Source organism: Podarcis tiliguerta (genome assembly GCF_965153285.1).
Source record: "Podarcis tiliguerta genome assembly, chromosome: 5".
Classification (NCBI taxonomy): domain Eukaryota; kingdom Metazoa; phylum Chordata; class Lepidosauria; order Squamata; family Lacertidae; genus Podarcis; species Podarcis tiliguerta.
This window is the reverse complement of record NC_139538.1, coordinates 78117876-78144792: the sequence shown is the minus strand read 5'-3', so window position 1 is coordinate 78144792 and position 26917 is coordinate 78117876. Positions and strand designations below refer to the sequence as shown.

At 43.9% G+C, this 26917-nt stretch overlaps 2 protein-coding genes across 7 annotated transcripts in view; one reads left to right on the top strand and one right to left on the bottom strand.

The window, feature by feature from the left end:
* Positions 1 to 26917, bottom strand: part of RASGEF1A (RasGEF domain family member 1A) — a 93006-nt gene that overhangs the window by 18798 nt on the left and 47291 nt on the right. For 4 of the 5 annotated variants that reach the window (XM_083440487.1, XM_083440490.1, XM_083440489.1 and 1 more), the window contains exons 2-4: positions 20616 to 20795; positions 7469 to 7597; positions 2568 to 2705 (exon numbers count right to left, since the gene is read on the bottom strand). In XM_083440487.1, coding sequence (XP_083296613.1) covers positions 2568 to 2705; positions 7469 to 7597; positions 20616 to 20795 — 447 coding nt within the window. Of the gene's footprint in view, positions 1 to 2567; positions 2706 to 7468; positions 7598 to 20615; positions 20796 to 21342; positions 21845 to 26917 lie in introns of those variants that run through there. The other variant, XM_083440491.1, reaches the window with a different exon arrangement.
* Positions 21922 to 26917, top strand: part of LOC310677502 (uncharacterized protein) — a 210839-nt gene continuing 205843 nt past the window's right edge. For both annotated transcript variants that reach the window (XR_014511195.1, XR_014511196.1), the window contains exon 1: positions 21922 to 22081. The gene's annotated coding sequence lies outside the window, so the exon portion shown is untranslated. The remainder of the gene's footprint in view (positions 22082 to 26917) is intronic.

The following is a 26917-nucleotide window of genomic DNA, read 5'->3' as shown; positions in this document are numbered from 1 at the left end:
TAAAGGTAAAGGGACCCCAGACCATTAGGTCCAGTCTTGGCCAACTCTGGGGTTGCGGAGCTCATCTCGCTTTATTCGTCGAGGGAGCCGGTGTACAGCTTCCGGGTCATGTGGCCAGCATGACTAAGCCGCTTCCGGAGAACCAGAGCAGCACACGGAAATGCTATTTACCTTCCCGCCAGAGCGGTACCTACTTATCTACTTGCACTTTGACATGCTTTTGAACTGCTAGGTTGGCAGGAGCAGGGACCGAGCAACGGGAGCTCACCCCTCGCGGGGATTTGAACCAGTGACCTTCTGATCGGCAAGTCCTAGGCTCTGTGGTTTAACCCACAGTGCCACCCACGTCCCTGCTCCTAGGTACACTTACTTGAGTGTAAATCACACTGAAGCCAGTGGGGCTTACTTCTGAGTAGACATGTACAGAAATTGTACATCATAAGCAGGTGGCCTTATAGCATTTTATTGTTCTTTTGCATAGGTATGCAAACACATATATACACAACTCTCCCTGTCCCCATTTTATTGGCTCACATGATATTGTTGATCTTGTTAGATATTTGTAGGCATATTTTACAGCCTGAGAGGCATAGGCCTTTACCAAGGTGAATTATTTTTACAACTTATTATTCTTGATTCAGGTATAGCCTCGCTGATGAATGGGAGACAAGGAGGAGACAGGAGTGTTTCCTCCAATTTTGAAAATGACCCAGATAATGAAAACTGAACATAAAACAAAATATAATTGTTTTCCTTTAGTGTAAGATTGTACGAGTGTTTTTGCGCACACCGTTTAAAAACCCAGCACATAGCCTTAATCATTTCCTCTTGCCTTCAGGTTGTGACAGCTTAATAAAATGCAGGTAAACAACATTGCTGACATCCTGAAACTTGTCATGCTACTCTTGACAACACCTTTAATATCAAAGCATCACCTCCAATCATCATGCATTGCTGCCAAAGTTGTTGCACCACTCTAGTCTTTTTGGCCATTAACATTTTAAACAGACACATGCCTGTCACTCTTAAACCTCTGGGGCCAATCTCAAATATATATTTGGAACAGTCATTTCAAGAAGACAGCATTCTTCTCGCTCTATCCTTTATAGTACTTAGGCAACATGCCTAAACAGACATAGACTCAGGAAGCAAATACCACTGAACTCAGCTAGACTTTGGAGTAAACAACTTTAGGATTATGCTGCAAGGATCTAGTTAGAGCCTTTTATCCCCTCCTCCCTGTGTGTTTTCAGAATGTATTTGATTTATCAACATAAAATAAGGTGAAATTGGCAGCTTTTAATCACAAGGCTATGTGTGAATTTTGTACGTTGGCACCACTTGGTAGGCTGTTCCTTGATGCACAGACAATTCATATAGAATCAGAACTGTAGAGTTGGAAGGGACCCCAAGGGTCATCTAGTCCAACCCTCTGCAATGCAAGAAACTCAGCTAAAGCAGATGGCCATCAACCTATCTGAGAAGCCCTTTCTACTTTTACAGTGAGATACGGAAATTCTAATGGAATATGTTGACATCACACCAGCAGTAAGAAAAAATAATAGGCCAGTTGCCTTACAGGAATATGGTGAACATCCAAGCACTATCCAATAGTATGCCACACAAGTGGAGCCTGCAATAAAATGTTGCAGTGTACCCTCCCTCCCTAGAAGGAGTGCTTCTATTCAGGGTTTTAGGCAGCCGTTCCTTCCAGACATTACATTCCACTCTCTTCCAACTGTTGTTTTTCTATTCCAATTGATTCTTAGTGTCCTTGACTACTGAGTGCACTCAGTTTTCATTTAGCTGTATTTTCTGGTGTAGCAGAGGACTACCCACTTAGACCTGTTTTTGTTTTAATTTAAAAAAACACAACATTTTGCTCTTCTGCAAACCTCAGGGCTTCCCTTAGCAGTAGCGGAGCTAGCCCCTCGGGCACCTGGAGCGGCGCATATGCCGTGCACCTGGGGGTGGGTTGATTCGCCCAGGGGGGCTGATTGGCGAAGCGGTGATCCACCCAGGGGGGGCTGATCGGTGTGGCGTGATCCACCCGGGGGGCCAATCAGTGCGGCAATGATCCGATGGGTTTTTTTTTGTTACCCCCCTGGAATGATTCATGGGGCGGGCCACCCTCACCGCCCCATGCCAACTGATGCCTCCCTCTCCCCCAACCCTAGTGGACTTTCTGGGCTCATGTCTTCACCACTTGAGATTAGGGGAAGCAAGAGAAACACAGGTATAGTGGTTTGGGCTCTCTCATTGCTAGGATTACATTAAGACTTGGTCCCATATGGGGGTTGCAATGGTAGCAAGTACCATGAGTTACTCAATAGTGGTGGTGTGGTCAGTTGTACATAAAATTTGAGGAGTAAGAGGTCCCTGAAAAGGCGGAAGGGGCCAACTCCTCTGCTCTTGTTAATACCATTTAGGCAAGTCATGGTCAGCAGTTGTGGAGCCTCAATGCATCTAGCAAATATTTGCAACCTGTCAAGACAAATTATAGGTTGGGACGGGTTCTGGTAGTGTCTGTTCCACCTGCATGTGTGTGTGTTCGTTCCCCCACTTACCTCATCACACTGTGTGATCCTGTGAGCAATTTCCTTCAGCTCTTTCATAGATTTTTCATCCTGGAAGTCATAGGGGAAGGTTTCAGTCCATTCTTTCAGGAGCTGAATGATCTTGGCAGCAAAGGACTTAAGCTTTGCCTAGGAAAGAATGCAGAGTGGTTAATCAACGAGCCAAGGAGACTTTCCTTGATGGTGACTTCTGGGTAACCAGATGGCACCCCAAGTGCCAAATCTTTGAATCATTAACAGTGGCATATGAAAACAAAAGGAAAAAATAAGTTGTGTTAGGCTAAAGTCTCAGCTGGCCTTACAAATCCCTTTCTGTCTTTCTTCCAAATAGAGAGCATTAAAAAGAGAGAGCAGGTGTGTCTAATGCTTAGCTCAGCATCCTCAAGGCTTTGCATCAGTGTGGTGTGTGTTGAGGGGGGGGGGGCAGCTTGGTTCTTTCAGCTGTCTGAAGTGCATACACAACAGCCATAAAAGAAAGGAAAAATTAAGGGATACCTTTGATGCAAAGTTTTAGCGGCTTGCTCTACAGCTTTAAAGCACATTTTGTCAGAAAGCTCTGTCTCCAGTTTCTTCCATACAGACAATGCATCCCTTGGGTTTATTTTGTTTTAGACATTAGCCAGTCAAAGTTAAGCACGTTGATTTAAGCGTATGCTTAGCTTCCTCGTTAAAAACAACAGGAAGCGAAAGCGCTTTTAACTGTGGCTGGATTGTGGCATTTATTTATGCATCCCGCAGCGCTGAAAGTCCTCATAGCAGCTTACAAAATATCAACATAAAAATAAATGTGGTTTCATGCCAATTTGATGCATGATATTTAAAATGCATAGTAAACCGCCCCACAAACACACACAGACAAGCAGGCATGGTGAAGGAAAGGCACTGTCTTCTCTGGCAGCTCAAAAGCTGGTTGTTTTTTTCTTAAAACCAAAACAAAAGAAGGTTTTGCCAGGTGGGTTTCTCAGGGAGAGTTACAACGAGAAAGCATTCCAGGTTTGCAAAGGTTGCCCTAAGCATAGCTGCTTCTGAATATCATTCTTTAGGAAGATCTTCCTGGCAGTAAGAGCTGTTCAACAGTGGAATTTGCTGCCAAGGAGTGTGGTGGAGTCTCCTTCTTTGGAGGTCTTTAAGCAGAGGCTTGACAACCATATGTCAGGAGTGCTCTGATGGTGTTTCCTGCTTGGCAGGGGGTTGGACTCGATGGCCCTTGTGGTCTCTTCCAACTCTATGATTCTATGATTCTATTCTATGATTCTATGGATATGATGGAATAAAGTGCTGAGGTGCTCCTTCAGATACTGAGGGCCCAGGGCTTTTGGGGTTCTGAAAATCAAAACCAGCACTTTGAACAAGCTTGCAAAGTGGGAAGGGACATAGGTCAGTGGCAGAACATATTCGTGACATGTAAAAGATCTTGGGTTCAACCTGGTATCTCCAGGTAGGGCTTATGAAAGACTTTTGCCTAAGACCTTCTGCCAGTTACTGAGCCGCATAGACCAACGGTCTAACTCGTTCCTAAATCCAATGTAAATATTTAAGATAGGTGGTGATTCCTGCGGCAAATGCCCATTGGGCACTTTGAATTGGACCAAGTGTCATTTCCAGCACTTCCCAAAATCCAGTGCATTTACTATACAAGGGATATGCACATCATTCTACGTTGTAATCGGGTGTCATGAGGCAAGATCATTCTTCTAGTTTCATTACATATTGGTTGGAGTCTAGTATCAGCAAATTCCAATGGAGCCTTTTTTGGAGGGAGATGGAAATTTAGATTTCCTTCATTACTGAGTCATTTGAGCTTCATCCAGGCTTTGGAGGGTGGGGACTTCCTAAATACTCCTTGGTCACAGGGCATCTTATTCATTTCTCCTAATAGCTCTGTTGTTGTACCTTTTCTTCACCCTGCTTGGGTATATTAGCTAATGACATTTAATTAAAGTTCTCAGCGAGAGAAAATGATTTAAGTTTTGCTGTGAGAAGGAGCAGAAATAATGCTCTCAGCAAAGTTTGGGGGAGCAACCATTTCCTTTCTTTGTCATTCCAGCCACTTGCTTCAAGTTTCTCCCCACCCACAGCCACTTCAAGCAAGCAAGGGAAGGGTTATTCCTTCCGTGATTTCCACCCTTGCCTGGGAATTTACAGAGCTCTAGGGGATGTCAAGCAGACAGGTTCCCTTTTCGGAGAAAGAAGAAAATGCCTTGCGATTGCTTAACATAAAGAAAGTGATCCTTAGGCTCCAGTATTTCAGGCTTTGTTGTTTTTTTTTGTTTTTTGTTCTTTGTTTTAAGAAAAATAACCCAGCAGCTCTTTATTGATTCTTAACAACTCACCAAAGACAATCTGCTGGAGACTTAGCCACTTGCTTGCGATATTAGCGTCTAACCAGATTACATAGGAATTCTAGAAAAGGATTGTTTAAGAACTGCAAGGAATAACTGTTCTACCACCCAGCAGATGCAGCGTCTAGGGCAGAAACTGGAAACTGGAGGTTCCTGGGCTAGACTCTGTGTTTTAACATTTGTCCCCAAGGCTAACAAGGAAAGAGTGATGTGTGGAAGGGATCTGAAAGGTCACAGGCGCCCCCCCCCCATTTTAGGCAATTAGTTCTTCTGGGAAAGTACCAGTCCTCCCCACCCACAGTTGAGATGCTTGTTAGTTTCACAAGAAACCAGTGTTTCCCAAACTTTGGGTCTCCAGGTGTTTTTGGACTACGACTCCTATCATCCCTAGCCAGCAGGACCACAGTGGTCAGTGATGATGGGAATTGTAGTTTATAAACAGCTGGAGACCCAAGTTCGAGAAACACTGCAATAAACCAAACTGAGCTGTTCAAAGAGAAGAGAGTGGGGTTTTAATAATAATAATAATAATAATAATAATAATAATAATAAAATATGTTTGCTATTTTTGACACATACCAAGTGGAAAATTTTGGCAGTGGAAAACTTAAAGAAATGAAACAGCACTCCTTTGCTTTACTGGGGGGGGGGCAGTGTTGACAGCTATCATGCACGCAGGTCCTAAATAGTTCTACCTTTTCAGCAATTTTCTGGATTCTAGCTACAAATTACATTCTGGCAGTTCCCTAAGGAGGGCAATATCTGATCCCCCCCCCCCTTTCCCTATTATATAGCCTTGTAAAGTTAACGTGCTACTTTTTGGCAGGGTTAACAGCCCTCTGACATATTTATGAAAACGTGGTATTTTAAAACACCGAGACCCTCTCCCTTGTCAAATAAAGCAGCAAAAGCCTCCCAAGTGGATCTGAGCAGGGCTAAAGTTTGTGTTTAATCTGTCAGCTTGTGTCTTGGAACATTTTCTGTGAGATTTTGCTAGTGGCTGGTGATGTCATTAATAAAGGAATGATAAGTATAAGCACATAACCACAAAGCCTGGCTTCTTGCCAGGGTTTCTGCTCACACGCCACCCAACCGGTATTTGATTTAATAGTTTGTTTATACAGGTACCTTATCACAGTGCATCAGAGCTCTGTTTGTGTGTTTCATCTATTTTGCACAGTAGTAAGCTTTGACTGGCAGCACTATGGCTTTTCAGAACTCACGATTCCTTAGCAGATCATGGACAAAATTAAAACAAGAACTGTTCTGCTGAAGAAAACTCAACAGACGCAATAAACAGTGCAGTCTCCTCCAACATTTGAGAAGAGGAAACCAGAATCTTGATACATAACCATTTCCTCTTACTATGTAAGAGTTAATGTCTCTGGAATATGACAGTGTGACACAAAAAAGGCTTCAAATACTGCCCTGAAAATAAATATTTGCAAGCTTTTGAAAGGACAGAGGAGATAGGACTCCTAGAGTCTAGACTCCAGTGCATCACTCTTCTATCCTTAGCCATTCTCTTCTGGTGGGGATGCCCAGAAGCATGGAGAAACCAAGGGACTGATTCATTTTACATGGTTTAATGAGGATCAATTCCAAAGTATATGTATGCTGGGCTTGTTAAAGCAACTTATTTGTTTAGGGACTGTGGTGCCCATGGGCTTGGTGAGGGGCGAGGCAGGACAGTGAATGGTAAGTGGAACCGGGAGTTATAATAGGTAGAATCAATGCTAGTTCATAGAATCAGAAAATTGTAGAGGTGGAAGGGACCACGAGGGTTCATGTTCTCTAACCCACTGCAATACGGGAATATTCTGCCCAATGTGGGGCTTGAACCCACGAGCCTGAGATTAAGAGTCTCATGCTCTACTGACTGAGCTATCCCAGTCTAGCAACTCTCCCAACCCCCCGTCCATTTTTCTAACAGGTCCCACTCCTGATCTTTAGCAACAGTCTGACATAAAATAAATTAATGGCTGTTGCTAGGTATAAATTGCAGTGTGTTTCCTACACGTGTAGCATTAGCATGCCCAGAATCTATTGCCTGAGATTGCTGCATTTGTAGGCACCTTGCACGTGATGCTGTCCCTGTAAAGTCTCACACAGATAATGTTTTGTTTGTTTTAACATTTGACTCAGATGATGCCTAGGAACGTTCAGTAATGGCTGCTAAGGTGAAATTTACAGGTGTTTGTTTCAAGGAAGACTTACACAGCCGTGCTTATCACGATGTAAATGCAATTACCCTGGCAGCATTGCTGTGCAAAACAGCCAACGCGGTTGCTCAGCGCACGAAAACAGCTATGAGATTCAGTTCTCCTACCCACAGCAATGACACTGTGCCAGTTCCAGTAAGTACAACTGGCAGTAAAGTTCGTATTACTGAGTATATACAGCACGTGCAAAAACGAATAGGTTAGCAAAAGGGTACAGCTGGTGACTAGGAGATTGTATCTGTTAGTTGGAAGAACCTGTTTGACAAGAGGATGTAGAGATTTCAGGGAGAGAAGAAGAAACCAGTGAGAAGCTTTGAATTCCACATACCTTGTCTGCATCGACTCCAGTCTCCAGTTGCTGCTTCTGTTTAAGGCAGATTTGCCCCACTTTAGCTAGGAGTTCATGGGGGTGAATGAAGACTCGGGAACTCAGTAGGAAGGTAAAGATATATGTCCTCTGCGTTGGAAAGACAAGAAAAAGAATAAAAAAAAGGGCGTGTGAATGTCTTATTCTCAGGGTTAGAATCTAATCATCAGATAACTGGTATCATTTTGACAACCACCAGCCAAAATAGACTAAGCTTTTGAGTTTCATACTAACTTATAACTATGTTCTCAGAAATTCATTTACATACACAGATAACTACATTTTTCTACAGATGGTGTGATTTTTCTTGGTTGCAGGCCGTGTAAGATTTGAGTCCTGGTCTGGGCAAAAGGCGATATATAAATAATGATGATAATAATAATAACAACAACTACAAGGTGTTCAAAGCAGGTACAATGATTGCACAGTAGTAGTGGCACTGCCATAACCTGTGTTTCATTAGACCCTCCTGCATGCTTGGCCCCTTCTGTATGTGATCATTGTACACATTTTTAATGCCTGAGGAGGCCTGCAAATGTAAATAATTTTATGCTTCTGTCTGTAGTGTTAGATCACTCCACTTCCACATGCAAGCCCTTACATGTGTCAGCCATCACATAGTAACCATGCATGTGTGAACCAAGCTTGATGTAAGTAAGGCAAAACTTCTAGTTTAGAGCTGCAGTCTTTGTTCTGTGTAATAATTTGTGTTTACAGTTCCCTCTTAGTCTGCACAGAGTTAGAGTAAGGAGTATGGACTTCCTTCTAAGAGAAATATGGATCTTTGTTCCTGGAATCTTTGTGAAAATGTTAAGAATCAATGGAACTTAATTCTAAGCAGGCATAGGATTCCCAAAGTAATTCCTCCCCCCCCCCCCAGTAACTTCCCATGTAGTTAGTACCAATGCAGTTTAAGCTACTCAGAAGTCCTATTGAATTCAATGGGGTTTATAAATGGGCTTAGAAGTGCAGACGTAGGCTGGAAGGATCTGGCGTACACCCTCAACTCTGAGTTTAATCTGAACATTTCATCGTACAGACAACATACCAGTACATAGCACAGCTTGCCAACAGTACAGTAGACATGTATAATTCGTGAACAATCTCTACCAAATTGCCTAGCACTGTGTACAGTACCATTGCTTGACAAGGTCAAATACTCTCCCTTCTCCAGACCCCTCATCCTCTATGCTTCCCTTGACTCTCCATCTGTCAGTGAATGAGGATTTCTCTCTCTCCCTGCTTGTCCTATGGTCAAAGCCACAAGACCACCAAGGGAAATTTTATTTTTACTGACTGTGATTCATTCTCTCAAAGTTGTTGTAGTGCCAGAAAGCAGAAGATAACTGAATTTATTGTGCAAAGACTCTAATATAATTATTGTATGCAAGAGGTTTCTGTTTTCATATTTTTGCCTTTGGACTGCAGTGGGAAAATCCTAGCTGTCCAAGAAAAATATGCATGAAAATGCATAGTGTGTTAGTAGATCATTTCTAACTGCCTTGCCTCAACATCACCTTCTTGTTTGAGATGTAATATCTAAGGTAGGGTTGCCATACATCTGGGCAGTGAAGTAGCTGAAAGCTCAACAACTTTTGTGTCCGGATTTTCACCTTTTTAAATATGGCAACCTTATCTAAGACCCCTTATAGATGACTTGCTTATTCAGAATTCATCCTGATTTGTTTGTGAAGAGGTTAGACGACTTCGCATCAAGCAGGTTTTATCCCACACTTTCCAATATTTATTTCCCCATCATTCTCCTTATTGCAAAAAGTCCAATCTTTGTGGAAAGCACTTTTGTCACACAAAATCTCCATGTCAGCTTTAACTGTGCAACCTGAATGTGCCAGTATGCTATCGAATACCACCTGAAAACAGCAGACTTTGGAAGTGCCCTACCTGTCAATTAAATCACTAGAGACAATGTGCATGGGTCTGATAATACGCAAATAAATCCTGTAGGTTTTTTTTTTTTTTTTCCCCTTCAAGGCTATGGTGGTCAAGCCAATTATTTGGGTGGTGGCTGCAGGATCCATGATTCATACAAGTGTGCATTTGTGATTAGGCCACAGCCTTTGAAGATAGTTAAGGTAATGTTGAAATGTTCCCTTTGAAAATCCTACATATTTTATGTATCAGCCCACATAGTGTGTACCAGTCACATCGTGTATTTTTCTCCCACCTCTTTTAACAGCAGCTGAGTACTAGAACAGAAGTAGATGAATCTCCTTAAATCTGCAGAACAGAATATAACCCTTCTCTTCCCCTCTCTCCATCTTATTGCCAGAGATGAGCAGCTAACATTTGCAAAATATATGACCATTTATTTTTATAGAAAACCCCATCATACATTACATTTTAATGCCTAGCTGAGTGAATCCATCATGTTAATGCAGAACTTATGATCTATGGAAGAATTACTAAGATCTTAAACTCGCTTGAGGACAGATGAATTATCAATAGCTGGGGCAACATATGTTCAGAGGTCTGGAACTCATCACAGTAGAAGGGAGTGGAGCACGAAGGAAGCATGACTGATAGAACATTAATATGAGGTTGGAGAAGGCTATGTGCACTGGGTTTCATGATGTTCAGTATGCCTGTTTAGTTTGGGAGACAAATGACGTATGTCCAGTTATGCTATGACTTTAACCTTAAGAAAACACCAGACTGGTGTAGTTCCCCACCCCCTTGATTTAGGCCTAGTTTATATACGCCCTTGCAGCTTCTATGTGGCCAGTAACCCACAACTGTTCCCAAGTGGAAGCAGAAGTGGTATGGGATATAATCACATCATCTTGCTTCTCTAAATGTTCTCTGCAGATGTTCCCACTTCTGTGTGGGATTCTGCCATTTAGAGAGGGTAAGTGTGGGCTGTTGCCTGTCTCACATGTGTATTTTGACTCACGTGATTGCTCCTTAGGAACATCTATATCTCAAGTTCTTCGCTACAGTCATTGCTGCTTTCTTATGCTTGTTGCTGACTTGTGTGTGTGTGTGTGTGTGTGTGGGATGTTTCTATACTATTTGGAAATCTTAATTTTATGTTTGAAGTGACGGCTCTGGACCGCAATACGTGAAGAACCGCCTCTCCCCATATAAACTGCCCCAGACTCTGTGTCCATCATCTGAGGCCCTTCCACGTGTGGCCTGGAGGGTGGCAACATGAGAATGGGCCTTCTCTGTAATGGCTCCCCATTTGTGGAATGCTCTCCCCAGGGAAGTTCGCCTGGCTCCTTCATTATATATTTTTAGGTGCCAGGCGAAAATGTTCCCCTTCAACTAGGCCTTTGGCTGATTAGTATTCTACAGCCATGTAAATGTGTCTGTGGGAAGGGGGAGTTATTGTCTTGCTGTTTTGTTTTCACTTATTTACTTGTTTTTATCCTGTATTTTATTCTGTGAATCGTCCTGAGATCTTATGATATAAATAATAATAATAATAATAAAGAAATGTCATTGATTTCCTTTGCTGATATTTGAGAACCACCTGTAAAATGGAGCTAAGCTTGTTAAGCAAGTTTGGTATCTTTTTTTTGAAGGGGGGGGGGGTTAGCAGCTGACATCTGTTTCTTTGGTGGAAGGTTATCAATTCATTCTTGTTATTTAATGCACAGTTTCAAGTTCTGATAAGTCAAAAACCTTTGACCAAAGCAGGAAAAAAGACTCATTCTCCCATCTGTCTGCTCACACAAAGATAGCCAAGCTTGCTGTGACAAATTATTGACTCAGCTGACAGTGACAGGACAAGAGGGTACAGTTGCGTGTTTGCAAGTGATAAAAGCTTCACATATTTTCCTGTTCCCCTGTTCTCCTTCCTTTGCCGGCAAGCTGTACTATGTGCAGAACTGGATGTAATATACAAAGAAGATGGTCCTGCAGTTTGAATTGTGTCCCCCAAGCTTCTAGTTCAAGTGAACACCTACCCTGACATTACAACAAGCATTCCCCCCCCCCCTCACATTATGTAATTGCTTGGTGGGACAAAAACACACACATTGTAATGATGTCAGGACACAATGTAAATTGAAGCAAACATTACAGAACATGAACTTGAAGATAGCACCCCCATGTTGAGTTCTTGTTCCATGTTCTCCGCAACCAAGTTGCTGGACTTCATCACCCCAGCCAGAGTGTCCAGAGATCAAGGATGAGGCAGCTAAAAGTCCAGCAACATCAAAGAGGGCCAGAGGTTCCCTGTTTCTCTTGTATAGAGTAGATTTACTTTCTCTGTGATGGCATAGGATTCCAACAAGCATTTATCAGAGATGGTATCTGTGTTATGGTTGTCATTGGTAAAACATTGGGTTGGAACGCACACTAAGTTAGTCAAACTTAGTTCCCACTGAAACCAATGGGCCTCGCGTCTTGTCTAATCTGTCCCAGTGAGGCCTAGGTTCAACTAACAGTCTGGAACCAACCCATAGTCCGCAATTGTCTTTGAGGGAGCTGCTGGGGGTGCTTATTTAAAACGTTGTTACTCGCGCACATATATGTTGACTGGAGTTCCTTGCCTTTCATCCCTCTGTCTCCCACCCTGCTCCTGGGCACCTGCAACTTAAACCCAAACTGAATCTTTCACAAGAATATTGTGAGCAGTTTGCTGACTTTTAATGCAAAACTGAAGAGCAGCTGTTTGAGAGGAAAGGCTGGAGCAGGGGTACTTAATCCTTTCCCCTCCTGCTGCTGGTTGCTTAGAAATAACCTCCCTGGACTGTTTTACTTTCTGCAGAGGAAAAGATGTGGGGACTCCATATATTTCCCCCTGGGAGCAAGACAACAACTTGGTGTGGGACTGATTTTGAGCAGGAAAGGTTAAGCTGCCCCCTCTTCAGCTCACAACTGCAGCTTCCAAGGCTGCTTCTCTGTAAACAGCAACAAACGATCAGGAGGCTGTTTATATCTCCCATGTTTTGCCCTTGAAACCCTGAGGTGGCGCTGGGAAGAGCTTGGGCAGATGCATTTTGATTCTAGAGCACATGTTTGCAACCGCACATACATGGGCCTCAGTTATTTCCACTCCCGTCTCCTGTCTCCAAACCAACATATTATGATACTGAAAGATCAACATCTTTCCTCTTGCTGCTATTATGCAATGAGCACAACCAGTTTTGCTGAGCGATTAAACATTCTCACGTTTGTTTGTTTTTAAGAGGAAATTGTCGTAGTTGGTTAGCTATAGAGTGGCGGGGAAACTCAGCCAGATAGGCGGGGTATAAACAATAAATTATAATTATTATTATTATATCCTGCTTCTGAAGCCAGGGCAAGACAGGCAGGCTGCTATGGAGTTAATGGATGCAACATTGTGATGGAAAGTCTTCGGCAAAATCTGAGTGGGGGAAAGAGCCTTAGGCTCTTCCTTGATCTGCAAATAAGGGTGCTGCAAGACTGTTCCTCGTTTCCATCTGTCAAACGTTGGAGGGAATGAAAGGGAAAATGGACAGGTGTGGCTATAGTCCTTCATGGTAGCGTGCCAATTGCCTGCTGCTTTGTGCCACCTCCATTCCAGCTCTTGAAGTTAGGAAGAACTGAAAGAGGTTTATTTTGGAAAACTGAATAAATTCCCCACACACTCTACTGGAGAAAACCAGTAACAGTGGTGTTGGCATATTTCATGCAGAAGTTTTTGCTACATGTGCAAAGAATCTGACATGTAAGCAGCTCTGCCCTGTCAGTGACCCTCCTTCCAACAAGCTAGGCCACATTCTTCTGAGGACAGCATGTTATAATTCAGTCCCCTGCACTAATTCTAGTTTGGGACTCTATTCTGAACAGTCTGCATAAAGCAGGAAATTGCTGTCTAAAGCTGAGATAACTCCAGTCCGAATACTGGCTTTTCAAAGGCTGTGGGATGGGAGCCATGAATAACAAAGGCTCTCAATACCGACAGGGCCACCAATTTCTCCATTTATCACAGTCAAGAAGGTTGTCTAAGGCATCAGACTCCCAGGTTCACTAGGGAATCATGAAAATATTTTAATACCTTTACATTTTTAAAATTTGTTTATATTATTAGCCAACTTGTTTGCAGAGAAAGATCAGATTGTGTGTGGGGTTTTTAATTTGTTTTTTACACTGTACATTCAGAAGACATAAATCCCAAACAAACACAACTAGGTTTGGAAGGAATATTCCATTCTAAGAAATGAAAGGGGCCTCCGTTGATATAAAAGACTCCTTCTTGCAGAGAGTTACCTTCCACAAGTTGTTAGGTGAGAAAAATGGTCAAAGCGGGTACGCTGTTCTAATATACTTCCACCTGCTGCTCTCCTGCCATATGTTTGCACTGTTTTCTTCATAATGCCGCAAGAGATCTTGCACATCTGGGAGAATGATTTTAGCCTAGCCTTTGCTTCTACATGTTAGTGTCTAGTGTGCAGTGTGTGTGTATGTGTGTTGTGGGAGAAACCATTCAAACATACTCCATCCCATATTATCACCTGCAGTCTAAAATAGCACAAGTCTAGTCTAGTAACAATTTTTCAGCCTCAATTACTGTTTGTGTAGGCCAGAGGTTTCACTGTCTCTGGGAGTGGTTCTGCATTTGAAACCAACGTGTTTTGTTTCTCGTGGACAAAAGGTTTGGAAAACAAGAAGCTACAGAGGCCTATGTGGCATTTCTCCAGTGTTCAGAAGATGGGGAAATTCCTGGGGAAAACCAGGACTAAACACTTCTGCAGGGGGGGGGGGGGAAACAGCCTCCATGCAAATAGTCACAAGTTTATGAGCTAGAATGTCGGGTTAGATACAAGAAACTCAGGTTCAAATTCCCATTTGGCTCTGAAACTTGTGGGGTTGTGCAGGGCAGTGGCGTAGCATGGGGGTGCAGGGGGGTCGGCCGCACCGGGCGCAACATCTGGGGGGGGGCACGCTTGCACTCACAGCTCTCTGCCCCTACCTGGCTCACTCAGTCTCTCTCACTGCAGTGCTGGCTGTGCGAATCCGATCCGAGCCGCCGGGTCGCCGCCCACTGTGGAGGGGAGGGTGCCAGGCGTGCGGTGCGGTGCGGAGAGAGAGCGAGGGACTATCTGGGGGAGGGACAGTGCAGCGGGGGGGGGGCGCAAATTACTTGCCTTGCCCCAGGTTAGGGGGCGCAAATTACTTGCCTTGCCCCGGGTTAGGGGGCGCAAATTACTTGCCTTGCCCCGGGTGCTGACAACCCACGCTACGCCACTGGTGCAGGGGCAAGTCCAATATCTCTTAGCGAAACCTTCCTGGCACTGTTGTTGTGAAGCAGAAATTCCGCACTGAGCTCCTTGAAAGAAAGTCAATTATACCAAATATAAATTGGGTGCGATCTGTTCCTGGAGTTTTGCCTGCTCAGAATGCTTGGTAGGGAGCAATGCCTGGAAAGCACCCCAAAATTCAATGTCTTTTCCTTAATGTGTTAACTTTCAATGTGCAGAGAGGCTTTTATGCGGGGAATACTTTACAGCTGAGCCCTCCCACACACAGTCTGGAGTGAGACACTTCTCTGAAAAGGTTGGCACACGCAGCGTCCCTAACGTTTTGAATAGGTTTCCATATGTTAAAAGGAAACCAGGGAAACCATTTAAGACACTGAGGGGTGGGTGGGTCTAGCTTTCACAACATCTTTGATTGTATTCATGTGGGAGTGTGTCCAAACCTGTGCCTACCTGACCCCAATCTCATATACTGCCATGTGTAGGCAGGCAACAGTGTCTGGGAAGGTGATTTGAGACGTTCTGTACCAGAGCCCTGTAAAATAAGAAAATCAGCCCACTTGCAATCCCGGTAACGGCTTTTAAATGTCTACAGTGAGGTGGCCCTAAATACACTATCACTCATTATGCCAATGATGCACACAGACATGCTGGAAGTGTGGGTAATAAGGGTGTGGGAGGGTACTTTGCCCTTAGATAATCCAGTATTCCTTTACAGGGGGGGTTAGGCAACTGGGGGCCCAAACCAACATCTGAATCCCCCAGTCTGCACCCAACAGAAGCCCTGATCCCAAAGACCCCCCGCCACACCCTTGTTAAAATGTGTTTATAGGAGAGGGGGTACTCAGGAGTGGCAGATGCTTCACCCACGAAATACCACCTGGTGAAGCAGCCATCGTGCTCTGGCGCTCATACTGGTCCAGGGTGATGTATTGATACATCAGCCAAGCCTAGAGTGGACACTGCAAACTAGGAATGTGACCAGATTTGGTTAAATCCCAGTGGGCAGAGGGCTCAGTCCTGCTGGCTGCGGGGGTCTCCTTCACCAGTATGTTCCCTGCAGGGAATGTGCTGGCAAACAACATCCCAACAGCCTGCAGTGGGGTCGGAGGGAGAGGGGGCAGGCAAAGTGCCTCCTTTCTCCCTTGCCCCCTTTTGGTTAGGGTTTAAAACTTTAACAAAACATTAGGGCTTTCTCCCCCACCCCACAATTGGTTTGGGGACCAGATCCATTTCAGAATGGAGTCCCCAGCCCTACTGCCAACTCCATTTTTGTGAGAGTGGTTCAGGAGTGAACAATTTGTTCTGGATGGAAGTCTGCACACAGTGAGTTGGAGGGAAGCAGCTGATGAGCTTATTTTAGTGGCCTGTGATTAATGTAATTTGAATGTCATTTTTTAAAAACACTGCAAAATGCATATTACAGCAAGAGAACACTTAACGCACTGCATTCCTCTGCGTATGCTTTCCTTAAAAAGGACAGACTCGAGCCAGCTCTTGAGTAATGATGTATGAACTTAGAAAGGGTGAGAGCTGAAAAACAAGTTGGGCTCTCTTCTAAAAACAACCTACACTGATTTGATTCTTAGGATGGGAAAAAATGAGGGAAGCGATTAAGTTTGCAAGTGAATTTGCAGCTGAAAGTGTCCCGTCCCCCCTCAAAACTGCTTATGTTGCATCAAGAAGCAGTTTCCTTTTTAAATAGATTCATAGACTTCTAGAAAGAGGAGGACTGAAAAGGACTGAAATGAAAGTTGGATCCAGATGACCTGTTCATTATTGAGCATTCATCCTGATTTGTTTGCACAAGGTTTGCAGTCATGTTAGACGTTGGCTGTTTATGGAGCATTCATTCTGATTTGTTTGTGAAGAGGTTAAGCAAAGCAAATCTTATTCCAGCTTTCCAGTGCTTCTTGCCACTTTCCTTATCATTAAAATCCAATCGGTGGGGTGGGGACAGAGGTTTGTTGCACAGGAGCCCCAAGTCAACATTAATAGCGTAACCTGAATCCCACCCAAATATAGCAACAGTGTTGAAGCACGCTAAATGAGGCTTTACAAAGGTTGCAGGCAGTGGCGTAGCATGGGTTGTCAGCACCCAGGGCAAGGCAAGTAATTTGCGCCCCCTAACCCCCCCCCCCGCTGCACTGTCCCTCCCCCAGATAGTCCCTCACTCTCTCTCCGCACCGCACCGCACGCCTGGCACCCTCCCCTCCACAGTGGGCGGTGACCCGGCGGCTCGGATTGGATTCACACAGCCAGCACTGCAGGGAGAGAGAGTGAGTGAGCTAGGTAGGGGCAGAGAGCTGAGAGTGCGAGCTGTTGCGCCTGGTGCGGCCGGCCCCCCCTGCACCCCCCACGCTACGCCACTGGTTGCAGGTCCCAGGCTGTAAGGCAGAATTGTTGTCTCGTATGAAAAGCCAAAAAAACCATGCATGCATGCAGAAATGCTGAAAGTCAGAGAGATAGCTCAACTTCCCCACCCTGCCCCGCCAAAAAGGCTTGTTTTCTATGTGCGGGGAGTTTTACACAGATGAAACCATTCCAAACATTCACCAACCACTGACAACTATCAGTGTCAACCAAAACATCATCCTGGGCAGATGCCGGACAAATGTTCCAATTTTTACACACAGGACCCAGTTAATGCTAGATGGTAGCCCCAGCCACTCCTCTAGGGACTATTCAGATGCAGCACCAACATGCATGGAGGGCACATGCAACTATCATGATATTTTTTCTGTGCCACCATGGTTGTGCAAACAAAATGAGGCTGTGGAATCTTTGGGGTTGAAAATTACACACCATTTAGTTTCCAGCAGCTGGGGAGAATTTGGGAGAAGGGGAAAACCCCATGAACCCTTGGTCCAATTTAAGATGATACAAAAGAAGGATTGGGGCCTTGAAACTGAAAAGGTCGAAGTGGATTCCTATAGCTCCTACACTTGTTGCTAAGAGACACGCTTAATTGAAGGAGGGGTGGAGGAGAACAGGAAGAGAACATGTAAAAGGGAAGACTAAAATAGTAACTGTTACTTCAGGACCAAGAATGCAGTGATAACTTCTCAGGAAGAAGAAGAAAAATATTTTCCCCTTCAGCTCATTCTGTTCAATCCAGAATGTTTTGTCCGAATATTTTTCTGAAATGTTTGCTTGCAATGGGCATCAAGGGTTGCAGCTAAGGACATTCCATTCCTAACCTCCAGAAAGCTGAAGTCTTGCGAGTACGCATATTTTCCTGGGTACTAGGCAAATGAAGCCCTATATGCACAGAATCCTCTATGGAACTGTGTGTACCTCTTCTCTCTCCTCCCCCCCCCTCACAAACCACCCTTGCAGTTTTCTTGTTACCCTACAGCATGGCCGGAAGAAGATGGGGAAAAAACTTGTTATGCTCCAAATGATCTTTTTGTGCCTTTCTGGAATTTGTATCCAGTTGGAGACATGGGCGTGGGACAATTTCTGCTTGGGAACGGTGAGGAAGTAGCTGGTCGTTATAACGGTGTGCTAACATGGCCCCAGAATTTAAACTGTGCAAAGACTGCATAAAAACAACTGTTTCAATTGTTAATTATGTCAGTAGTGTAAGGAGACAGCTGGGTAGCTCCCTTGGTTAGAGTGTGGTGCTGATAATGCCAAGGTTGCAGGTTCGATCCTCGTAAGCGACAGCTGCCTATTCTCGCATTACAGGGGGCTGGACTAGATGATCCTCAGTCTCATTTCTAACTCCATGATTCTATGAAATGGGGCAGGAATGGCACACCAATCTTGGGTATAACCTGGATAATGGCACCAAAAGGCAAGGATCATGTAATATATGGGGGCCACTATTGAAATATTGTATTTTCTTGTTGCAGATTGTGCAATTCCCCCTTCTTCTTGAATTGATTTGAAAGATAAAACTGCAAATCTCGCAGTCCTTGGCAGAAAATGATAGCCAAAGACCACGGTGATTATGCTTTTCTCTGTCTCCTGATTCAATTCAGGAGGCATAGAAAACTCCTACATGTACTCGGGTGGGAGGGCATAATTTCCAGCTAAGGACAGACCACACATCTGGTTATCCCTTCTCTTCCCCAAAATAACTATTACTTTTTGTTTGGAAAAAGGGGAAACCAGCAGGGGACGGCTGGCTAGTGCCAGGAGGAGGAGAAAAATGCAGTTTCAAGCTGGTCCCAATTTAAATGTGACAAGTTTTTGGTTTGTTTGTTTTTAAGCTGGTGTTAATATTTGGAATCCTTCAACCTTCAGAGTTTGCCCCTAATTCATAGATACATAGAAGTATAAATATGCCCCCCCCCCCCGCAGCATCATAAAGGAAAGATCAAACATTCATGTTGTGCTGTATGCATTTAAAACGTCAGGAAAGAATAGAGCAAGCTATTTAGAAGCAACCTTCCAGGGTTTACACATACATGGGAACAGCCTGTCTACTAGGTGCAATGCAATTACAGGTCAGCATAACTGGTTGAATAGGCTGGCAGGACTCAATAACTTTTTATCAAGTTGAGTATATCAGACATTCTCCTCCTTCAAGAGGTACATGAATTGGCAGATTTGACTGTGGGAGCAGCAGGAGGAGAATATGAAGAGATTGTTTTAAAAGGTGATGATGCAGCTTGCCACTGAAATCAGGGGCCTCTGAGATATAACAATACTCATGTTACTTGACATTTCATTTTGTCCCACTCTCGGCATGCATGTACAGTCGTACCTTGGTTCTCGAATGGAATCCATTCCGGAGGTTTGTTCAACTTCCGAAAATGTTCGAAAACCCAAGGCGCAGCTTCTGATTGGCTGCAGGAGCTTCCCGCACTCAATCAAAAGCCACGGAAGCCACGGCGGACATTCGGCTTCCAAAAAAAGTTTGCATACCGGAACACTCACCTCCGGGTTTGCGGTGTTTGGGAGCCAAAACGTTCGAGTCACAAGGCATTCGAAAACCAATTTATGACTGTACTTAAATACTCAACAGTCACAGCAGTATGCAAACCAAGAGGCTTAAGCCACTGCCAAATGTCATCCCAGTTTAAGGCTGGATACTTTCTAACACACCTCAGATGAAAATTTATTCACTTAATTTTTGTGGGAGATAAGCCCCTCATTGTTGAAATGGCATGATCAAGTCATTTCCCTGAGGTCTGGCAATCAGCATGCTGTCTTAAGGAATTTACGAAGGTGTATACTCAGAAAGTGCATTTTTAAAACACTGGATGCAGCAAATCTGCATTTGTTTTGCTATTTATATTTAGTTTCATGAATTTCTTCTAATCCAAGTAACTCAGGGTGGTATAGTTTCTCCTCAAAATAACCCTACGAAGCCGGTTAACAAAGAGAGAGTGACTAGCCTAAGGCTACCAAGTGAGCTTTGAGCCGAGGTGTCCCCAGTCCAAATCCAAATAATAAAAGCTTGAAAATTCAAAATGCAGCGTATACTAACAAAGATCTGACCAGCAAAGTGAGAAAGCTGGCTGTTCAACAACCAAACAAAAGTATCTAGGCCATATCTGCACAGCAAAGTTCTACTGATTTTATACAAGAAGTTCATCTTTTTTTTACATGGCTTTCTCCACCAGGATCCTTAGCTGGATAATGCTGAGAACAGCCTCTGGTCAGAGGGAGGAGATTCCCCCCTCCCCCCTCCTCCCCCCAAACTACAGATCACAAAGCTCCTTAGGGAGAGAAAATAACTTTTTAAGAAATTTAACTGTATTGTGCAAATACGCTCATCATGTTTCCATGGGGAAAGCTGCTTCAACCAACCAACCAATTGCTAACTAAAAATCCTAGGAAAGTGTTATAAACTTATAAACACCAAGGATGAATTGAGTTCTCCTCCAGCAGCTCTGCATACCCTCAAGTCCCCAGGCCATGAAAACGGTGACAAAAAATAAGGAAAACTCCAACCATTTACTTACATCTGGATAATAGTCTGTGGTGGGTACTAGGCGCTCAATCAGGGCCTCTAGTGATCCAGAGATGAGACTCCCATCTTGATAAACAGGATCTCCACTCCTCTCTCCTGTATCTGGCTGCACCTGCCCACTACATCCGGAACCAAGCATGCTGGAAAATATTGGTGTCTGGGGCATAGTTTCCTGCAAAAGTGGAGGGAGAAAATGGAAGCGATGTGAGCCATATACAGCGGCTTTTTCATATGTCTCATTGGTGCTTTCCCATGTTTTGAATAAATATTAGCCTGATCCCGTGCAACATTAGGCATGCTTAAGTCCACTACAATTATTCGGCTTAGACCTCTGGCCAGCTCTTCATAGGGTCAGACTGCTTTTTTGTACTGCACATAACATAGCATGAACTTTGGAAGAGGAATTTGCAGTCCCAACGTGCCCAAGTGTGCACGAAGCCTTTGGTCTGGCTTTGTTGTTAAATTAAATACGCATTGATAGGTCTACATTGTGCACTGGCTCGCAGGATGACATTTGTGTCTCACAATAAGAGTGTTTGAAGACAACCTCGAGGACACATTCTTACAAAGGAGTAAACCAAACAATCAGTCTTAAAAATTGTTCATAAGGATTCTTATGAAAACAAGTAACTATTAAAAGAGAAGCTTAAGATTCACAATTAAAACATTCCAATGAAAAACCCACAAATTGAACACATGGTGGAAGTGAGTTGCCTCACAAAAGGAGTTGGGGACCTGTACCCTTCCAAGGGTTGTTCAACTTAATCCTCAATAGCCTCAGCCCAAGTGATCAGTGGTCATGGTTGGTGGGCTCTTCGTCCAGCAAATCTGGAAGCTCCTCACTCCTGGGTTTAAGCTTTGTAAGTTAAGACTTCAAACAGTGTACCTCACTTGGGGGGAGAATTCTGCAGAGAAATGACACTGCTCTTCCAAGTCCATTGATGTTCAAGCATCCCAAGGATAGGGCATGTGTAGTGAAGTCTCTTCAACGGATCTTGACAGGGCAGGAAATATCCACATGACATGAGGAGCTTCCCAAGGTGGAACAAAGCAATTCTGCCTGACCTGTTTAGATGGCTGCTTAGCAGAAAACCGATTCAAGCATGGCTGTTCTGCTTGATCTGGTTTAGATCTTGACAGCAGTTCATCTCATTTGCCCTGCCCTCTCATACACAAACACTTCTAGAAGTGTCTGAAGATGTGTCTGCTGACACAACATCTGCCAAAGAGCAGGCAATCTGGGGAGGCAGTTGGCTTCTGGAACACTGAAGAACGTGTTGCTGGGGTGATGCTTTCAGAGGTGTGTGGACTATAGGGACAGTTGGGAAAGGGAGCAGTTGGTTAAACCGAGTCTCTGAGTCTGGCAGCTTTCTTTAAGCATGGTCAGAGGGAGGTGGCAGGAACCAGGTCTTATCCTGGGACAGAAACAGACTGCCTGCTTGGCTTAACAACATACTGGTGAGTGCAAACACAACCAGACAGAGTCTTGTGTTTCTGTCTTGCTTCAGGGAAAAATAGTATACCTGCTATCCTCGGTTATTGGCAGAGATCAGAGCTCCCCCACATCCAGCTCTTCTCCTAGCTATCAGACTGAAGTATGCGATAGTCAACAACTACAAATATGTGTGGCTGCAAAGCAAATTTACATGGGAGGCGAAAACAATCAAGTTGCCATGGTGTGCTTAGATCATGAAACGTGAATGTCAGAGTGATTATGCATCAGCCCTCCATATGCTTTCTCAGTATCTCGTGTTTACTAGCCTGAATTTTCAAGGTTGCTAAGCTATATCAGGAGTAGCTGCTAAGAGAAATCCTCAATAGTGGCTCAGGTGACATTGCTCTGCTTCCTTCATGCCATGGATATTGGGGTGGCTTTGTAAACATTTCATGGCTGGTATGTATGGTATCATGTCCATGAGACTGTATTATTGCCACGAGCAAGAGATCTAGTAGAAAATTAGTTTCCTGAAATATGTGAATACTCGATGCCTATAGCCAAAGATAGGGCTCTTTATTGCTAGTTAATATGCAATTCTTCACCTTTGCATTTCCTGGTCATGAGCAATTTTGCCATCTTAGTTTTCTTTTCTTTGCAGTCTCTCTCCCCGCCCCCCCCCCCCCGCCCCAGCCTTTGCTTTCCCTCCATTCTCTGGACCCTACTTTCTTTGATGGATTGGCACTGCTTTCTCAGGACCTTTCCTTTCCAAACCCCCCGTTTCTTCCATATCGCCTTTCCTGATGCCTGCCATGCTTGTTTCTGAGCTCTGAGCTGCTGAGCCAATGGCAGTCAGAGACATTTCTGCTTTCTGTGACATTAGAGCAACTAAACCAGTCACTGCCAGGCACATCATAAACCACAAAGTCTCCCTTAATTGCACTAAAATGTAGATATCCTGCAATATTTGGGGTTAGGGTTAGGGTTAGGTTAACTAAGTTATAACACATCACTGTTAAGTACTGCTAGAGCTCCTGTATGCCATCACTCAGAATTCTACCATGCATATGTAATGTCTATATGGCACATGAAAAATTCCACCAGCCATGGAGCTTCAGCAAACTTTGTAATGGGCATGCATGACTCCTTACTGCCCTTTGATGCATATGCAAGCAAACAGTTCATGAACCTCCCACTACCTGATGAAAATTCATGGATGTTCATTGTAAGGTCCAAGGTGATGAGTCAACCTCACTTCATCATTAATACTAACACTAAAATAATTGTTGCTTTCTACTGTTAACCCTCTTCCACTCCCCGCATTCCTGGCAGCTCAACACAATATGAAGGACATGCAGCTGCCTGGCTTATCCAAATCTAGGGGGCTACTGTGAAACCCAAAACAAACCCTGAATGGTGTAACACAAATGCCTCACACCTCTTAGGACAATAGGGGCTAGAACAAGGGTATTGAAACTCTCATAACTGCTCCCATTTCAGGTCCTTCCCTTCACACAATTTACTTATATAAAAAAGAGGGGGATGGAACTACTTTTGGGACAACCTTGAGGAGGCAATACCACAACATGATGTGAGCTGGGGGAGCAACATTAAATTTCACATGGGACATTAATTCAGTGTGAGCCAGCTCTGCTATATAAAGCATCAGCCAAACATTATGTTCCCTTTTAAGGAAGCTTTCCCCCTCCCCACCCCCCAAAAAGCAATATTTAGCAAGCCAGTTGGGGACTTGTCTAAGTTAATTCCAACATCACCCTGACACCAAGAAAGAAGAAAACTCCTGCCAGCTCATATGCTAGGACAGAATCCTGCACAGCTGTTTACGACTTAGAAGGCGGAATGTCCCTAATAGTAAACAGCAGCATATCCCTCCCACAGTTCAGGCCAGTGTTTGTCATTTAAATGTTTGAAGTGACTCATGTGAATGGGGACGAGAGACAAAATGTACAGCATCTAATTGACATATAATTGAGAAATGAGACACGGCAATTCTATGCACAAGTGCTTTCTTGGTAATGTTCTGTGGTATTTCACAAATTTAGTCACAAGGCATCCTTGTAGGCTCACATGACAGCTTGACAAATGGGATGTTTCTTTGGGAGGGAGGGAGGGACGTGGAAGGCAGCTCGACTCTGTTTATTATGCGAGTTGCCTGTGAGTTTACTCCTTCCTTTTAAGGGATATGGCAGTGGTTTTTAATGAGCTACTCATGTACAGTGTACACTGTCAGGCTATTTCATCTAGATGCATGCCCAAACTGCAGATTATGGAATAGGAGGGAACATGCTTCTTTCATAGTATTAAAACGCAGGGTCAGGCAATGAAATTGATTCATTGGCAGGGTTAACACAGGCAAAAGTAGGCATTCCTTCACAAAGTGAATTATTAACATAAGATTCACAGCAACAAGATGCAGGGATGGCCATCTGCTTAGACCAGTGGGGCCTGCAACAAAATGTTGTCATGTAGTGCACTTCTTTTCAAGGTTAGAGTCTGCCAGCCAAGCCCTCTTCCAGGAACACCATTCCATACTGCTCCCAGTTGCCATTCCACCAATGGACATTCAGCATCCTGAGGCCACCGACTATGGACAGTACTAACTAGATGGTTTTGGTAGTGGTGGGGTTTTCCTTTTAAGATCTTCCCCTAGGGAAATCTTTTTGTACTTTTGCAAACCTTGGGTTTGCTTCCAAGCCTGCTGCTCCCTTCGTCTTGTTCATCAGTGGCCCCATTTAGGATACAATCCTGATAATAATGAAAATGTTATTATTTATACACCAGCCACTCTGGACAGCTTCCAACACATAAAAAATAATAATAAAATGTCAAACATTAAAAACTTCCCAATACAGCGCTGCCTTCAGATGTCTTATAAAAGTTGTGTAGTTCTTATTTCTTATCAGTTGAGGAAGACAGGTGCATCAACAACTCTCAGCTGTGATAGTTGAAAGTTACCATGTTAAGAGGCAGTAGACCTCTGAACACCAGATGTGGAGGGCAGACAACATGGGAGGGCTGTTGCCTTCATGCCCTTTCTCATCATCTGGCCAGCTGTTGATGTAAACAAAATGCTGGACAAAACGAACCTTTGGCCTGATCCAGAAGGACTACTCTTGTGTTCTTAGGCACCTAGATTTGAATATGAAGAGTAGAATCCTTGGCCGCGCATGACGAGATTCCAAATCCATGAAATGACATGTTAGCACATCTACACTAAACAACCCCCTCCTCACATGATGAATAAACTTGGGTAGAGGCTTGCACCTGCTGGCAACTTTGCTAGTATTGGTGCACACACTACCCATGCTCCCTGGCACCCACATGTTTAGAATGAGTGTAAAAGCAGAATGTGTGCAAACTGCTGTACATGTGTACAGCTTGGTTTGTGGGGCAATCAGGGTTTCCCACTTTTGTGAAGGAGCCCCATGTGTATTTGGCTCTGGGCAAGGAGGCCACTTTCACACTCACCCTGAACATGCAGAGTTTAAGAAGCAATGATAGCAGGCATTCTGCTCCTGTTCCTCACCCCCCCTCCAGAATGTACAGCTAGAGGAAACATATGCACACCTTGGGGGGGGGGGAGTTCAATGCAAACAAATGGTGACTGTACATTGCATTTCAGCTAAACCTACCCAGGATCCATTTCTTTACACCCTTAGATATTCTGTGGCAACAAAACCTACTTCCATTTCCCCCACTGGAAAAACCAGGAAGAAGTCTTAAGGGGAGGGAAAGAATGAAATTGGAGTTTTTCCCTGATTCTTTTCTTGTCTTTTTGACAGTGCCTTCACATCTCTAGAGAGGACTGGCTTATCTCCAATAAGTTGCTTGCCTGTGGATTTCCTTTAAAATACCCCATTTTCTTTTCACAATGACCTTCTGAGGTTGGCATAACAGGGACCTACTGAAGGCTACCCCCAAAACATGACTGAATAGATGTTTGAACCTGGATTTTCCCAGCCCAGGGAAATGCCACCCCCCTGTACCACATTGACTACCAAGACAATGGATTCAATGGTTTTGAGACTTGTAGTTGCATGACATGTTTCCCTTATGTGGTATATTATAGAATAATACAAGCGAAAAGCAAAACCTCCCCGTGCCCCAAGGAACACAAAAATCTAAAATAACATAACATTCTGCCATGTGTTCCCTCTCTTATCATTGATCGTGGTGTCAGAAAAATGAAACGGGTGATGACATCACATTGTGCATTGTAGAATGCTATAGGTTGCCATGAGGAGTACAAAATATACACAAAGTGGTGCGTCTAGCAACATCTAGTTCCACTCCAAGAAAAGAGAGCAATAACCAAACAAGTTAAAAGCTAACTGAGAGAGAGAGAGAGAAGAAAGGAGGGGAGGAGAGAAAGAGAGGGAAATAATATATTTGCTTTGGCATGTTAAGAATGCGGAGCTGGGATGTTTAAGATCTTTATGTTCGCCCATGCCGAGGCTAAAAGTCACCTACTCTTGTTATGTCTGTCAGTAAACACTGGAATAGAGCTCAAAGAATTCCTTATTTCTAGATAAAACAATGTAAAACGCATACTGTACTTTCGCCAGCAGCCTCTGGAGCACAAGTGCTCTGAAGCTGGCCCAATTATATTTATACAACAGCAGCCAAACGCGAAACCAAACCGCAATGTGCATTTTGGATCTGTAAGCAAAAATGCACTTTGACAGGATCCCATAAAGAGAAAACAAGACACCCCTCCAGCTCTTTTAACGTGGGAGCCGTTCTTTTCCCCACAACACAGCAAAGCCATTTAACAATATCCACCTACGCACTACTTTTAAACCTTGGCTGTAGTGCATGCGACACGACTCCAGTTTAGC